The sequence below is a fragment of the Stegostoma tigrinum genome, chromosome 3 (genome assembly GCF_030684315.1).
Source record: "Stegostoma tigrinum isolate sSteTig4 chromosome 3, sSteTig4.hap1, whole genome shotgun sequence".
NCBI classification, from domain to species: domain Eukaryota; kingdom Metazoa; phylum Chordata; class Chondrichthyes; order Orectolobiformes; family Stegostomatidae; genus Stegostoma; species Stegostoma tigrinum.
Window position 1 is genome coordinate 108,983,975 of NC_081356.1, and position 14,850 is coordinate 108,998,824.

At 43.9% G+C, this 14,850-nt stretch overlaps 1 protein-coding gene across 2 annotated transcripts in view; it reads left to right on the forward strand.

Moving 5' to 3' along the window:
• The first annotated feature begins 371 nt into the window (after nucleotides 1-371).
• The window catches only part of LOC125450022 (cardiomyopathy-associated protein 5-like), an 87,381-nt gene continuing 72,902 nt past the window's right edge, over nucleotides 372-14,850 (forward strand). For both annotated transcript variants that reach the window (XM_048525956.2, XM_048525966.2), the window contains exon 1: nucleotides 372-977. In XM_048525956.2, the coding sequence (XP_048381913.1) occupies nucleotides 847-977 (131 nt within the window). In that variant the 5' untranslated portion in view covers nucleotides 372-846. The remainder of the gene's footprint in view (nucleotides 978-14,850) is intronic.

Genomic DNA, 14,850 nt, shown 5'->3' on the forward strand with positions numbered 1-14,850 from the left:
CAGGAAATGCTACACTTGTCCCCACACCTCCTCCCTCACCCCTATCCCAGGCCCCAAGATGACTTTCCACATTAAGCAGAGGTTCACCTGCACATCTGCCAATGTGGTATACTGCATCCACTGTACCCGGTGTGGCTTCCTCTACATTGGGGAAACCAAGCGGAGGCTTGGGGACTGCTTTGCAGAACACCTCCGCTCGGTTCGCAATAAACAACTGCACCTCCCAGTCGCAAACCATTTCCACTCCCCCTCCCATTCTCTAGATGACATGTCCATCATGGGCCTCCTGCAGTGCCACAATGATGCCACCCGAAGGTTGCAGGAACAGCAACTCATATTCCGCCTGGGAACCCTGGCAGCAAAATAGTGACAGGATTCACGTCGCGAATTAATTGTTCTTTACAAAGTAAATCTCTGAGCCGGGAAGGCGAAAAAGTAAAAGGAAGGCTTGTATTTATTCAAGAACATTCACGTAACTCGGAAGATGCAAAGGCACTTTGCAGGCAATGAGGTAGTTTTTGTTTGTAATTTCCTCTGTAACGGAGGAAGCAGCGATTTGAACACAGTAGCGGGTGGGCACCTCATTGAGGAGGACTGGTAGTGTTAGTGTCTCTGGGAGGATAAACTAAGAAGTGCCACGGTGAAGATCTGGTTTGATTTCATCTAGCTCTCGTGGGCTTTAGGACCCAGGGGACGGTGAATTCGAGGTAAAGGGAAGTCCCTATTTGTTGGCAGTGACATTTCTATTTAAAGAGCGTCCTGAGTGAAGAAACCTGGGTTCCATAATGACCTGGCTTCGAGAATCTCTCCATTAGCCTGGCGGTGCCAAAGGAGCGAGCAGCGATCATGGACAGGCTGGAAACCTGCGTTTCTGCAGAAAGTGACAACATCGAGACAGAAATCTCCTTCTCTGTGGAGGATGAAACGTGTGAAGGTGGAGTTTTGGAAACGGAGGAGGAAGAGGAACTTGGAGAAAGGTAACGGAATTTAGAAAAGACAACTTTCGGCATGAAACAGTTTTGGGCCAGTTTGCCATCGTAACTGGGGCCGGGAAATGTAAAAACGGTGACACATGCAGATATGTGGAGATCGAATTTATTTTTTTTCACGGCCCTTGCCTTAAGTTTGGCAGCGGCTGTGTGTGTGCACTGTTGGCTATTTAAAGTGACTGGGACACCAGATACGGCCACATCTCTGCCCCTCCTACTAGCTGTCTGCTGGAACCAAAGTAATTTTGAATTACTTTTAATGCCGTCGTCGTCGAATAACACTCTGGTTTAGCAAGAAATAGGCAAAGACAAGCTCCCTGTCCTTGCAGCAACATTCTGCGAAATAGGTAAAGTTAACAAGGCACAAGTTAGCAAAAGATTTTAATAACCTTCCTATTGCATAAAAGACCTGCCAAGTTTCGGAGTTGACCTAAGTAGGAGTGTTGGGCATAATCGGGCAAATGAAACAAGTTGTTTCTTTAGTCTGTTCCACAACCTTTATTCTAACCTCCTGAGAAAAGGCAGAGAGGTAATTTGATAGAGATGTTCAAGATCATGAGGGGTCCAATTGACAGAAAGAAGTCATTCCTTTTGGTGGATGGGGAGGAGAGGACAATGGCTGAAAATGATTTGGGAAAGAACTAAAGGCGATGTGAGGAAAACCTATTTAATGGTGCAAATGGTAAGGATTTGGAACGTGCCCTGCCTGAGAGTATGGTGTAGGCAGATTCAAGTGGGGCTCCTAATCGGGGATTGGGATAAGTTTCCAAAAAGTTAATTTGCAGGCTGCCAAGAAAGGGCAGAGAAGGTTTCATGAACAAAAACAAGTTGCTGGAAAAGTGCAGCCAATCTAGCAGCATCTGTGAGGAGAAATCAGAGCTAACGTTTCAGGCCTGGTGACCCTTCCTCAGAACTTAAAAGTCTAGTGAGCAGCTCTGCACTTCCCCTACAGCTTTAGGCTGCATTAGTTCTGATATTAATTGTAAAAGGGAACAAACAACATTTAGGGCTTCATTTGCATGGGTTGTTGGGGTTATGGTCCAAATATGCATCACAACCAAGAAGATTACCTGTAAAATGAAACATCCAAGCTTTGCATCTCCTGCCTGTTCATCCATTGTGTCCATTTCTGGTATATCCAGATGTCCCTGAATTTCAGTCTTGGGGACAAATAGCTAATATCGCTGATGAGACTCAGAAGTGCAAGCCAGTATCTAAAAAAGGACAATGTGGCAGGGCTCGCACCAGAGCAGATCAGCAGCAAGTGAAGTATATGTGAGTAACTGTGAGATTTTGCATGTTGGAAATGACAGGGGACATGTGGCAGGAATGGAACCTCGCGAAGGGGATACAGAAGGAAACCTAAGTAGCACTGGCACATTGTTCACATGTTTAACCAGTGTGAAGCAGCAAAGCAGACAGACGACTGTGTCAAAGGCAAAAATACTGTGGCTGCTGGTAGTCTGAAATACAAATGGAAAATACTGGAAATGCTCAGCAGAGCAAACAGGGAATGAGAATTAATAATTCAAGCTGTTGATATTTTGTCAAGACTAGAGAGCATTACAGACAAAGAGGTAGCGAAAGAGGGTTGGCAAGGAAAGCATAAAGGGGAAAACTCATAGTAAGTAAGTAAACAGGAGACATTAAATGAACAAAACCAGCACTCTTGCTCTGAAAAAAGTAGGAGCAATGATCTAATTTATACTTCTGATTGTAATTTGAAACTGATGACACTGGGTTGTATTGCTAACTGGCATGATTAAAACCCACAGAAGTCATGCTGAAGAAGAATTCATTGATCAGCACACATTTGGAATACTAATCATAGAATCCCTACAGTGTGGAAGCAGGCCATTCAGCCCACAGAGTCCACACCACTCCTCCAACCAGCATCCCACCCAGACCTTTACCATGGCTGATCCACTTATCCTGCACAGTACAGGGCAACTTGACATAGCCAATCCACCTAACCTGTACATCTTTGGACAGATGGTCACCTGAGTCTGGAATTGAACCTAGGTCCCTGGTGCTGGGAGGCTGTAGTGCTAACCACTAAGCTACTGTGCCACCTGTTCAAGGGTAGGGGTAGGGGGAGAAATAAGAAATGTATTTGTCAGTAGAAATGTAGCCAGAGAAATAGATATTGTTCTATTTTTGGTTAGGATCAAGTGTCCCGAAAGCAATATTGTCTACCTGGTGCCTGGATTCAGGATATCTCAGGCCTCCGAGGAGCTTGGAGAGGTAGGGGAAAGATCTAGTTGTCATGGTCCTCGTAGGTACCAATGAAATAGGTAGAAAGAGGAAAGAGGTTCTGCTGAGGGAATATGAGCAGCTCGGAGCTAAATTAAAAAGTAGAACCATAAAGGTGTCTAGATTGCTACCTGAGCCACAAACTAATTGGCACAGGGTCAATGAGATTAAAGACACTTGTCTCAGAGATGGGTATGGGAGAAACAGGTTCAAATTTGTCAGACATCGGTACCTGCAATGGGGAAGGGGGGAACTGTTCCAATGGCGTGGGCTCCTCCTGAATCATGCTGGGACCTGAGTCCTGCCAAATCTCATAACTCAGACTGTGGAGAGGGTTTTAAACTAACGAGGTCTGGGATGGGTTCAGTTGCATGGAAAATTATGCAAAAAGCTTACATAGCTGGAGGGCTCAGCAGAGGTTATTACATTTTCCAGAACAAGTAATAAGCCAGAGAGCCTGGAAAGGATCAGGAATCTAACTTCAGGCAGATGAGCGGACAATTATAAGAAGGGGAGTCAGTCAACGCAGGACTAAGGGTGCTGTACTTAAATGCACACTGTATATGAAGCAAGGTAGATGAGCTTGTAGCACAAATTGAGACTGGCAGGTACAATGTTGTAGGTATTCCCAAAACAATGGGATCAGAATTAGAATTTACTTAACTTTAATGTCACATGTACTCACATCGGTATAGTCAAAAGGTTACAAGTGACCACGTAAAGCACCATCTCAGGTACGAATGTACCTAGGTACAGATTCTTAAGTACAAATTCTCAGGAAAGAAACAGAAAAATAAAGTCCAGCATTACAGAACTTTGACAAAACCAGAAGTTGCAGGGAAAGCTCAGCAGGTCTGGTAGCATCTGTGAAGAGAAGTCAGAGTTAACGTTTTGGGTCTAGTGACACTTCCCCAGAACTCGTCTGAGGAAAGGCCACCAAGCCCGAAACATTAATCCCGAGATTTTTTCACAGATGCTGCCAGACCTGCTGAGCATTTCCAGCAACTCCTGTTTTTGTTCCAGATTCACAGAGCCAAACTTCTTTTGGTTTTTATTACGGACCTGTGTGGCATTTTAGGTACAAAAGATCAAAATCCCAGGAATAAATTGGAAAAGTAAAGAAATAAAAAGTTCAGAGTAACAGTCCTTCCAACCCAGTCCGCACTGGCACCCAGCCTCCAGATTGTGTCAGGCTTCACCTTGAGGCCGGGAGTCCGCACCGAGGCTGGCAGTCCGCACCAAGGCCAGGAGTCGTCATGGAGGCTGGGAGTCGGCATTGAGATGGAGAGTCCGCACTGAGATGGAGAGTCCATAAAGACTTCACTAGAGGTTCAAAGATGGGCAGTAAGAAGAAAGAAGAAAAAAAGAAACGTAAAAGGAAAAAGAAATTCATGGTGGAGATGAGCTCCAGCTGAGGAGTCTAACTCTACCGCTATCTTGGTGCTCCATCAGGGCTGGGAACTAAATGTCCGAAGATGCACCTTCTATCAAAAGGACAAGCAGATGGGCAGAGGGGACAGGATTGCATTGTTAGTAAGAAATGAAATTAAATTGCTAGCAAGAAGTGAAATAGAATTGGAAGGCGTAGAATCTGTGTGGATAGAATTGAAGAACTGCGAAGGGTAAAAGACCCTGGTGGGAGTTATGTAAAAGCCCCCTAGCAGTAGTCAGGATATGGGGAGAAGAATACATCAGGAAATAGAAAAGGCATGTAAGAAAGGCATAATTACTGTAATCATGGGGGCTTCAACACACAGATAGACTGGAAAAAGTCAAGTTATTAGCTAATGTCAAGAAAAGGAATTTGTGGAATGTCTGTGAGAGGATTTTTTTGGAGCAGCTTGTGGTGGACCCCATGAGGGAACAGGTAATTCAGGATTTGGTGATGTGTAATGAGGTAGACTTGATTAAAGTGAAAGAACCCCAAGGAGACAATGATCATAATATGATAGAATAACATGAATGGCCTAATTCTTCTCCTGTACTGAGGTTTTATGGTCTTGCTTGATTGTCACCACAATGTAAAGCGTCATAATGATCCAAGGTTACGGTGTAATGGGAAGAAAGAACTTTGAGGATCAAGGTTTCTGAGGTACCTTATAGGAATTAACAAGAATTGGGATTAAGAAAATAAGGAAAAACTTGTGAATACAGGGGTTGAATTTTGCAACCTGTTTGCCCAATTCCAGGTGAACCACATGCAAACTTGATACAACCCCCTCAATGCAACGATTATAGCAGTGAGGTACGTTTTGCTGATTTCCTTTGTACTACTGCTAATGCGTCTCTGCTCAGCAGGTCAGGTTTGTGTATTGTAGCCTATTTGTTGTTTTTAAATGCTGCCTGTGGCTCTTAAAGGAAATGATTATGAGCCCTAAACTGCTGCCTACCCTGGCAGAATGAACAGGCTGCTGATGATGAGACCGTTGGCTTCCTTTTTCCCACTGTGCCTCCCTTTGTCTCAAACTAACTTTTCTGATTTCTGTTTTTGAGTACCCAAGAACTGTCATACACACAGACACAGCAGTCCAGGGAGGAAGAGAGACAGCAAAAACAACATTACTGATGTAATGACACTTGATCTCAAAGTCAAAGCCACCAGCTCATTTAATTTCATTGCAAGCACCTTGGGAGGCTTGAATAGAATCAGCGCATGGTGAATTATCTGGCACAAGCAACTTTATCAGAGTGGCACAGTGATTCAGTGGTTAGCACTGCTGTCTCACAATGCAAGGGACCCGGGTTTGATTCCCCCCTCAGGTGACTGTCTGTGTGGAGTTTGCACATTCTCCCCGTGTCTGTGCAGGTTTCCTCCAGGTGCTGCAGTCCAAAGATGTTCAACTTAGGTGGATTGCCCATTGTAAATTGCCCTGTATGTGGGTTAGCCATGGAAATGCAGATTTACAGGATGGGTCTGGGTAGGATGCTCTTCAGATGGTTGGTGTGGACCAATGGGCTGAATGGCCAGTTTCCACACTGTAGGGATTCTGTGATTCTATTTTCTGAATCCAGGCAATTGTAAAAGCAAATTTCTGAAGAAGGGTCCCGACCCGAAGCATCAACTTTCCTGATCCTCTGATGCTGCCTGGCCCGCTGTGTTCCTCCAGCTCCACACTGTGTTATCTGTAATTGTAAAAGCAATGTACATTTGCCAACACACCAAGGGCAAGCTCTCAGATGTCTCCTTCTGCAGAGGGTTTAGATCAAGGTCTGGACAGGATAGCATACAGGAAGATATTAATGGGGATGTACACTGAGATGCTGTCTGTATTGACTAGACTGCTGCCCAGCTTCCTGGCACAGGCAAGGAGCATGAGTAGTCAGGCTCCAAGTTAGTGCAGGCCATTGTGCAGAAATTTCGCTCTTTATATCTCTGCTCCTTTGTTTTCCATTAAGGTCCCCCTGCCTATTGCAGCCTTTCTGTGCATAGAACATGTTTTCTCCCTAAGATAATGTTGTAGCATTCATGGGCAAATCCAACAATCCTTCCAAATATACTCCAGTTTACATCCAGAAGCTTTTACAATGTTCAAAATAATTTTATCTACATTTGGGGTTTCTGGCCCTTTAAGGAGCATCTGTGCAAGGTCCAGTTTGCAGCTCAGCAATTGTTGTTTGCTGAGTATTGTGAAAATTTGTTGTCAGGACCTACCTCGTCCATATAAGATACCCTCCTCTACATCACCAAGCTAGGGTGTGCACTCACTCAGTCTCTGTTATCCTGAAGAAGATGTGCCATGTATGTAGTATTGGAAGCAGCTGATGGCACAATGTTAGATCTATATAGACTGTACGGACATGAAATTTACACCCAACGTTGTTACATATTTCACAAAGGTAAACCACAAGGGCACAAGTTCACAGTTGTGTAGAGCATATTTAGGATGGACATCAGAATGTGTTTCATGATACATAGTATTGATCAAAACTGGAATGGATTACAATTCCAATGTTAACTCAGCTGAAAAATCGAATAGCACAAAAATATATAAATGTATTTAAAGATTGTTTCAAAGTGGGAATCTAGAAATGCCATTTAATCCATCCAGCTTATTGTGATTTCTCCTTTCTCACTGTTCCTCCTCCTCTTACCTACCTTCATGTAGATCCTCCACATCCAGAAACTTGAAATTGCTTTCTCTAATTTCTCTAAAACAATAGAACATGATGTTAAATCCCTTGAAACTTAGATTCACCCTCCTCAACAGATAGATCAAAAATCAAATCAACCCCATTCACAAATTACCTTCTCGGGAACGAGGTGCACATGTCCTCTATCTGCAAGGTTTTTTTAAAATATTCATTCATCGCAGGTGGGTGCCACTGGCCAGGACAAATTCATTGCCCATCATTAGTTGCCCTTGAGAAGGTGCTGATGATCTGCCTCCTTGGACCATTACAGTCCATTTGGTGAGGCTACTCCCACAATGCTGTTGGGGAAGGAGTTCCAAGATTCTGCTCCAGTGACACTGGAGGAGCATTGATATATTTCCACACCAGGTGAGTGGGTTGGAGAGGAATTTGCAGGTAGTGATCCCATGTATCTGCTGCCTCTGTCCGTTTGGATAGTTGTGGGTTTAGAAGGTTCTATCCAAGGAGCTTTGGTGAATTTCTGCAGTGGATACCGCACATTGCTGCTACTGAGTGTTGGTAATGGTGAGAATCAATTTTTGTGGATGTGGCAGTCAAGTGGGCTGCTTTGTCCCAGATGGTATCAAGCTTTTTGAGTGTTGTTGGAGCTGCACTCATCCAGGCAAGTGAGGAATATTCCATCACAATCTTGACTTGTAGATGGTGGACAGGCTTTGGGGTGTCATGAGGTGAGTTACTTGCTGTATGATTCCTAGCCTTTGACCTGCTGTTGTAGCCAGTGTTAGTCTATTCAGTTTCTGATCAATGTTAACATCCAGGATGTTGTTATTGGGAAATTTAGAAATGGTAATTCCATTGAATGCCAAAGGATGATGGTTAGATTCTCTCTTGTTGGAAATGATCATTGCCTGGTACTTGTGTTAAGTGAATGTTACTTGCCATTTATCGGACCAAACCTGGATATAGTCCAGGACTTGCTGCATTTGAACACAGACTATTTCAGTGGCTGAAGAGTCACCACTGGTGCTGAATGTTGTGCAATCATTGGCGAACATCCCAATTTCTGACCTTCTGATAGAAAGAAATCATTGATGAAGCCTAAGACACTACTCTGAAGAGCTCCTGCAGAGATTTCCTGATGCTGAGATGACTGACCTCCACAACAAAAAACATCTTCCTATGTGTCAGGTATAACTCCAACCAGCAGAGAGTTTTCCCCATTAATTCTGCCTCTTTGTTAGGGTTCCTTGGTGATACACTCAGTCAAATTGATACCAAGAGCTGTTACTCTCACCTCATCTCTGGAATTCAGTATCTTTGTCTGAACTAAGATTGTATTGAGGTTAGGAATCAAGTGGCAGGTCAGGTTATTGCTGAGAAAGTACAGCTTGATAGCTCTGTTGATGACACCTCCCATCACTTTACTGGTGATTGAGAGTAGACTGATGGGGCAGTAAATAACTGTATTGAATTTTCCCTGTTTTTTTTGTGTACAGGACATACCTAGGTAATTTTCCACATTGTTGTGTGGTTGCCAGTGTCTTAGCTGTACTGGAGCAGCTTGGCTGGTGTGCATGAGTCTTCATTGCTATTGCTGGAATGTTGTTGGATCCCGTGGTCTTCGTAGATCTGGTGCCTTCAGCCATGTCTTGATGCTACGCGAGTAAATCAAATTGGCAGATGACTGGACTCCGTGTTGCTGAGGACCTGCAGAGGAGGATGAGTTGGATCATCCACACAATAGTCCTAACTGAAGATTGTTGCACGTGCTTCAGCCTTAACTTTTCAGTTGCTGTGCTAGGCCACCCCATCATTGAGGGTGAGGATCTTTGTGCACCCTCATCCTTGAGTACATTATTTAATTGTCCACACCAAGCAGATGTAGCAGGGCAGGTCTACAGGCTTTAGATCAGATCCATTGTGTAAGGAGTTACTTTGCTCTGGCTATGCTATGTGACAGCCAAGTAGCTTTGTGCTGTAGCTTCATCAGGTTGACATTTCATTTTCAAATCTGCCTGGTGCTGCTCCTGGCATGCCTTCCAGCACTCTTTATTGAACCAGGTTAATCCTCTGGCTTGATGGAAATGGTAATGTGGGTACATACTGGGCCATGAGGTCGCAGTTTGTGTTGGAGTATGATTCTGTTGCTGCTGAAGGGCCACAACACCTCATGGATGCCTGATATAGAGTTGCCACATCTCTTTGAAATCTGCTCCAAGTGGCACAGTGAGTTAAATAGCTTGCTTACCTCAACTTTAGTTATGCTTAATTATTTTAAAGAAATATTCTATCAGTTTCCTTTGTTTCAGACATTATAAATCAGCAGCAAACACTGACTGAATTTTCAATATATTAATGTAAAGTATTTAGTATTATGTGCAATTACGCACTGGGTTATGCATGGACAACATTGTGTGATGATATAAGACGAATCAATCTACCATTGTATGGACCAGCAGAGGGACCAGTCTTGAAGAGTGAAAACTACTTGTGTATAGTCGACTTCAAATAGGGTATAGATACATCGGAAAAAGCTCAGGGGATAAACAATCAGAATTGCATTAGTTATCTAAATTCTGAGGAAATGGTCAGAAAGCTAAGCTTGCTTTTCTTCACCTGTTTAGAGCTGAGGAGTGCTCTGCCTTCAGGTGACTGGTCATTCAAGGTGCTGTGACATGTTTGTGGTGCTTCATTAACTTAAACAAGTGACCAAAATGGTAACCTACCAATTTGACAAATATATAAGTACATAATTTTGAATGATATCTTTACCTGTATACTTGCTGTCTATTCATTGTGTTCTGTTTGATTGGAGTTTTATATTCTCATTATGGGATGCACCATGAAAAATTGTCTTAGAGCATAGAACAGTACAGCACAGTACAGGCCCTTCAGCTCACGATGTTGTGCTGACCTATTATCCTACTAACATCAATCTACCCTGCATACGCTACATTTTACTGTCCTCCATGTGCCTATCCAAGAGTTGCGTAGAAGTCTCCAAAGTATCTGACTCCGCTACCGCTGCCGGCAGCGCATTCCACATGCCCACTCTCTGTGTGAATAACCTGCCTCTGACATCTCCCCTGTACCTTCCTCCAAACACCTTAAATATAGCTTCCTCCAATCACCATGCAGAAGAAATGATGGATTGAATTTCCTGAATGTTTCTGTTCCCATACGGCGTTGTTGGCACAATGTAGTATTGCAACAACCAGCAACAGAATCCATAATACTGTTAATAAAATGTGAGGCTGGATGAACACAGCAGGCCAAACAGCATCTCAGGAGCACAAAAGCTGACGTTTCGGGCCTAGACCCTTCATCAGAGAGGGGGATGGGGGGAGGGAACTGGAATAAATAGGGAGAGAGGGGGAGGCGGACCGAAGATGGAGAGTAAAGAAGATAGGTGGAGAGGGTGTAGGTGGGGAGGTAGGGAGGGGATAGGTCAGTCCAGGGAAGACGGACAGGTCAAGGAGGTGGGATGAGGTTAGTAGGTAGCTGGGGGTGCGGCTTGGGGTGGGAGGAAGGGATGGGTGAGAGGAAGAACCGGTTAGGGAGGCAGAGACAGGTTGGACTGGTTTTGGGATGCAGTGGGTGGGGGGAAGAGCTGGGCTGGTTGTGTGGTGCAGTGGGGGGAGGGGATGAACTGGGCTGGTTTAGGGATGCAGTGGGGGAAGGGGAGATTTTGAAACTGGTGAAGTCCACATTGATACCATATGGCTGCAGGGTTCCCAGGCGGAATATGAGTTGCTGTTCCGGCAACCTTCGGGTTGCCACCCGAAGGTTGCAGGAACAGCAACTCCTATTCCGCCTGGGAACCCTGCAGCCATATGGTATCAATGTGGACTTCACCAGTTTCAAAATCTCCCCTTCCCCCACTGCATCCCTAAACCAGCCCAGTTCATCCCCTCCCCCCACTGCACCACACAACCAGCCCAGCTCTTCCCCCCACCCACTGCATCCCAAAACCAGTCCAACCTGTCTCTGCCTCCCTAACCGGTTCTTCCTCTCACCCATCCCTTCCTCCCACCCCAAGCCGCACCCCCAGCTACCTACTAACCTCATCCCACCTCCTTGACCTGTCCGTCTTCCCTGGACTGACCTATCCCCTCCCTACCTCCCCACCTACACCCTCTCCACCTATCTTCTTTACTCTCCATCTTCGGTCCGCCACCCCCTCTCTCCCTATTTATTCCAGTTCCCTCCCCCCATCCCCCTCTCTGATGAAGGGTCTAGGCCCGAAACGTCAGCTTTTGTGCTCCTGAGATGCTGTTTGGCCTGCTGTGTTCATCCAGCCTCACATTTTATTATCCTGGAATCTCCAGCATCTGCAGTTCCCATTATCTCCCATAATACTGTTATATTGGATTTCCATTCGATGACTAATGTACCAGCTCATCTGTTCAGTCTGTTCACATAGCTCTGCTAAGAGTTGTTTTATTATATAATCCAAGTTAACATTTCTCGAGTAATTGTTTTTGTTTATAGTTGACTGCATCATTGCCCATGGCTTTGTCATCATTTGCCAGATGGAGGTCATCAATTGAATATTGAAGCTTTACTAGTAAATTTGGGGTTGTGCTGTATGATCTGGGTCCCTATGAGATATGAATCACTCTTCATATTGTGCCTCACCTAATATTCATTTACAACCACGGGGCTTTACCTACGGGCTGATAAACCTGCTGTCTTCACTCTGCATTGCCCTATCCAACTGTTTAGCAACACTTGTTCATTCTTCGCCTGCTGTTCATTCTCTCTAAGATAAATGTCAAGCGCAATCATTGTTGCAGAGACTCCAAGTAGATTATTGCTTCAGCTAGTTCCAGCAAACAACACATTTGATTAGCTGGAAGTTGCAAAGCAATTTGATGTATCAACAAGCTCTCTATTCTGTTTGAAATTAACACTGCTGTATATCGCATGTTCTTATGTAAGGACACACAGGTTAGGGTTAAGTACTGTGAAACTCAGACATCATTCTTTCATATTTACTTGCCCTTAACCTCCTGTTTTTCATTTATTGTGACACCATGCCTTTCTGTTTAGTGACGTCACCTGCCTTTGGTTACAGGAGGATACACATTTAAGATAATTATGGATAAATGGAAGTTATGACTCTGTTCACAGACCTTAATCTTAAAGTGAATTATTTTTACATTTGGTCGTACAATGTGGGCATTGCTGGCGAGGCCAGCATTTATTGGCCATCCCTAATTGCTCTCAAGAAGACATTGGTGAGCTGCCTTCTGGAACTGCCACAGTCCATATGACGTAGCTACACTTACAGTGCTGTCACAAAATGGGTATCGGGACTTCAAGCCAACATCACTGAAAGAGCTGGTGATATATTTTTTAGTCAGGATGATGTGTGGCTTGAAAGGGAACATGTGGTGTTCCTATGTATCTGCTATCCTTGTTCTTCTGGGTGGTTGTGGTTGCAGGTTTGGAAGGTTTTGCTGAGGTCTTGGTGCCATGGCGTATCAATGGCTGTGATTGAATGTTGAAAGTGGTGGGTCGGATGTCGATCAAGAGGGCTGCATTGTCTTGAAAATGGTATTAAGTGTTACTGGGGCTGTACCCATCCAGGCAAGTGGAGATTATTGCATTATACTCCCAACTTGTAAGTTGCAGATGGTGCACCGAGTTTGGTGAGACATTTCTGTCAGAAACTACAATTGCAGCAGAGTTTTAAGAGGCACTTAGCTAGTTGCCTGAAAGAATGGAATATTAAAGGCTATTTCAGCTGTGGATCAGAATGCAAGCTGTGCTATCACTCTGTGTTTGCTGGTTCTGGATTCACGACCTATTCTAAGGCATTACATATAAAATTAACACTAATGTAACACTGAGGGAGCACTGTCTTTTGGATGAGATGTTAATGTGAGGTTTTGTCTGCCTTCAGAGATGTTGTAAAAGATCCCAAGGCACTAATCCAAAAAAGCAACATTCCCTACTCTCCTTGCAAATAGTTATCCCACAACCAACATCATGACTGACCTCAGAACTCCCGGCCTCAGCGCAGGCCCAACAAGGCATCTTCTCAGCCTGGCATGGTGGCCTGGCATGGAGGCCTCATGGTGGTCTCTTGGCCTGGCACGGCCTCAATGTGGACTTCCACTCTCAAGGTGATTCCAGAGCAATCTGCTGGCCTCATGAACCCTGAGGTGAAGCCTGACCAAGTCTGGAGTCAAGGCCTGGTGCAGACTGGAGGCTCGGCTCAAGCATGGACTGCGATTGGAAGACCGTTGTTCTGAAGTTTTTTTCTCCCATTATAACGTTGGCCTTTTCACTTCGCTGTTTTTCTAAGAACTGTAACTGAAGAAGCTGTATCCAGGGACCTTTGTACCTAAGCTGATGCCATAAACAGCAACTTATACACTTTTCACTGTACTCTTTTGAGCATATGTGACAATAAAGCAAATTGTAATTCATTTTCATTCTAAAGGCAGCTGATATAGTCAACATAACATTGCGGAGAGCTTGCAGTATGAGAATCTCCTGTGTTTTCGTCTTTGCAGCACTTCAAAAATGCTCATCAGCTCTTAATGGATTAGAGGCGCAAGGTGGTCATGAAAGGTGCTATATAAATGCAGAACTGTTTTAAATTAGATATATGGAAGAGAGTTGAATTAGACCAACTAACGTGCAAAAGCAAAAACTATGATAGATTTAATTGCTATTTCTGTGCTATAACATACCACAGTATTCCAAAACTTGTTTTCACAAGAAAATGAGGAAGCAATTTTTGTAAATATTAAATGTTGTGAGTATAAATCTCAGCTCAGTGGTAGCACTTTGCTTTAAATCAGAAGCTTCTTGGTTGAAGCTCCTCTTTTGTGTGCAATCTAGGCTGATACTTTAGTGCAGAATCATAGGGTTAAAATGTTTAATCAAATTTTGTTGCCTCGTAGGTGTAAAAAATCCCCTATTTGAAGAATAGTTAGTTGTCTTTGTACTGTAGTCACAATTTGTCACTCAGCCCCACTAAAAATAGAGATATCTGGTTAGTGAACTATTTTCTGCTTATGGGACCTTGCTGTGCACATGTTTACAGCTATTTCACATATATTACAGCAGTGTCTATATTTCTAAAGAACCTCATTGCCCAAGTAGCACTTTGTGGCATCCCAAGGTTGTAAGAAGTACCATACAACTGCAAATTCTATATTTTAATAAAACCACATAATTAGACGACAGCGTGCATTATGTTCATGGACTGGGAGAGAACTTTCATATTAAAAGAATTACCCAACATATGTGACTATTCCATTCTGACCGTACTAGAATTCAAACTCCAGCTATCATTCTCCAATGTCTATTTAAAGATCTTTTAACTCATGGTTTGTTTATGTAAGTCTAACATACTAGTGCCTGCCCACGTGAATGTCTTGGCTATTGCCTTGGATACTTATCTACTCATCTCGTTTACCATCCCTTGACCTCCCACAACCCGCCTGCTCCCATTTTCTTTCCCATTTACTCTCTTACCAGCATCCTTCGTAATCTTCTT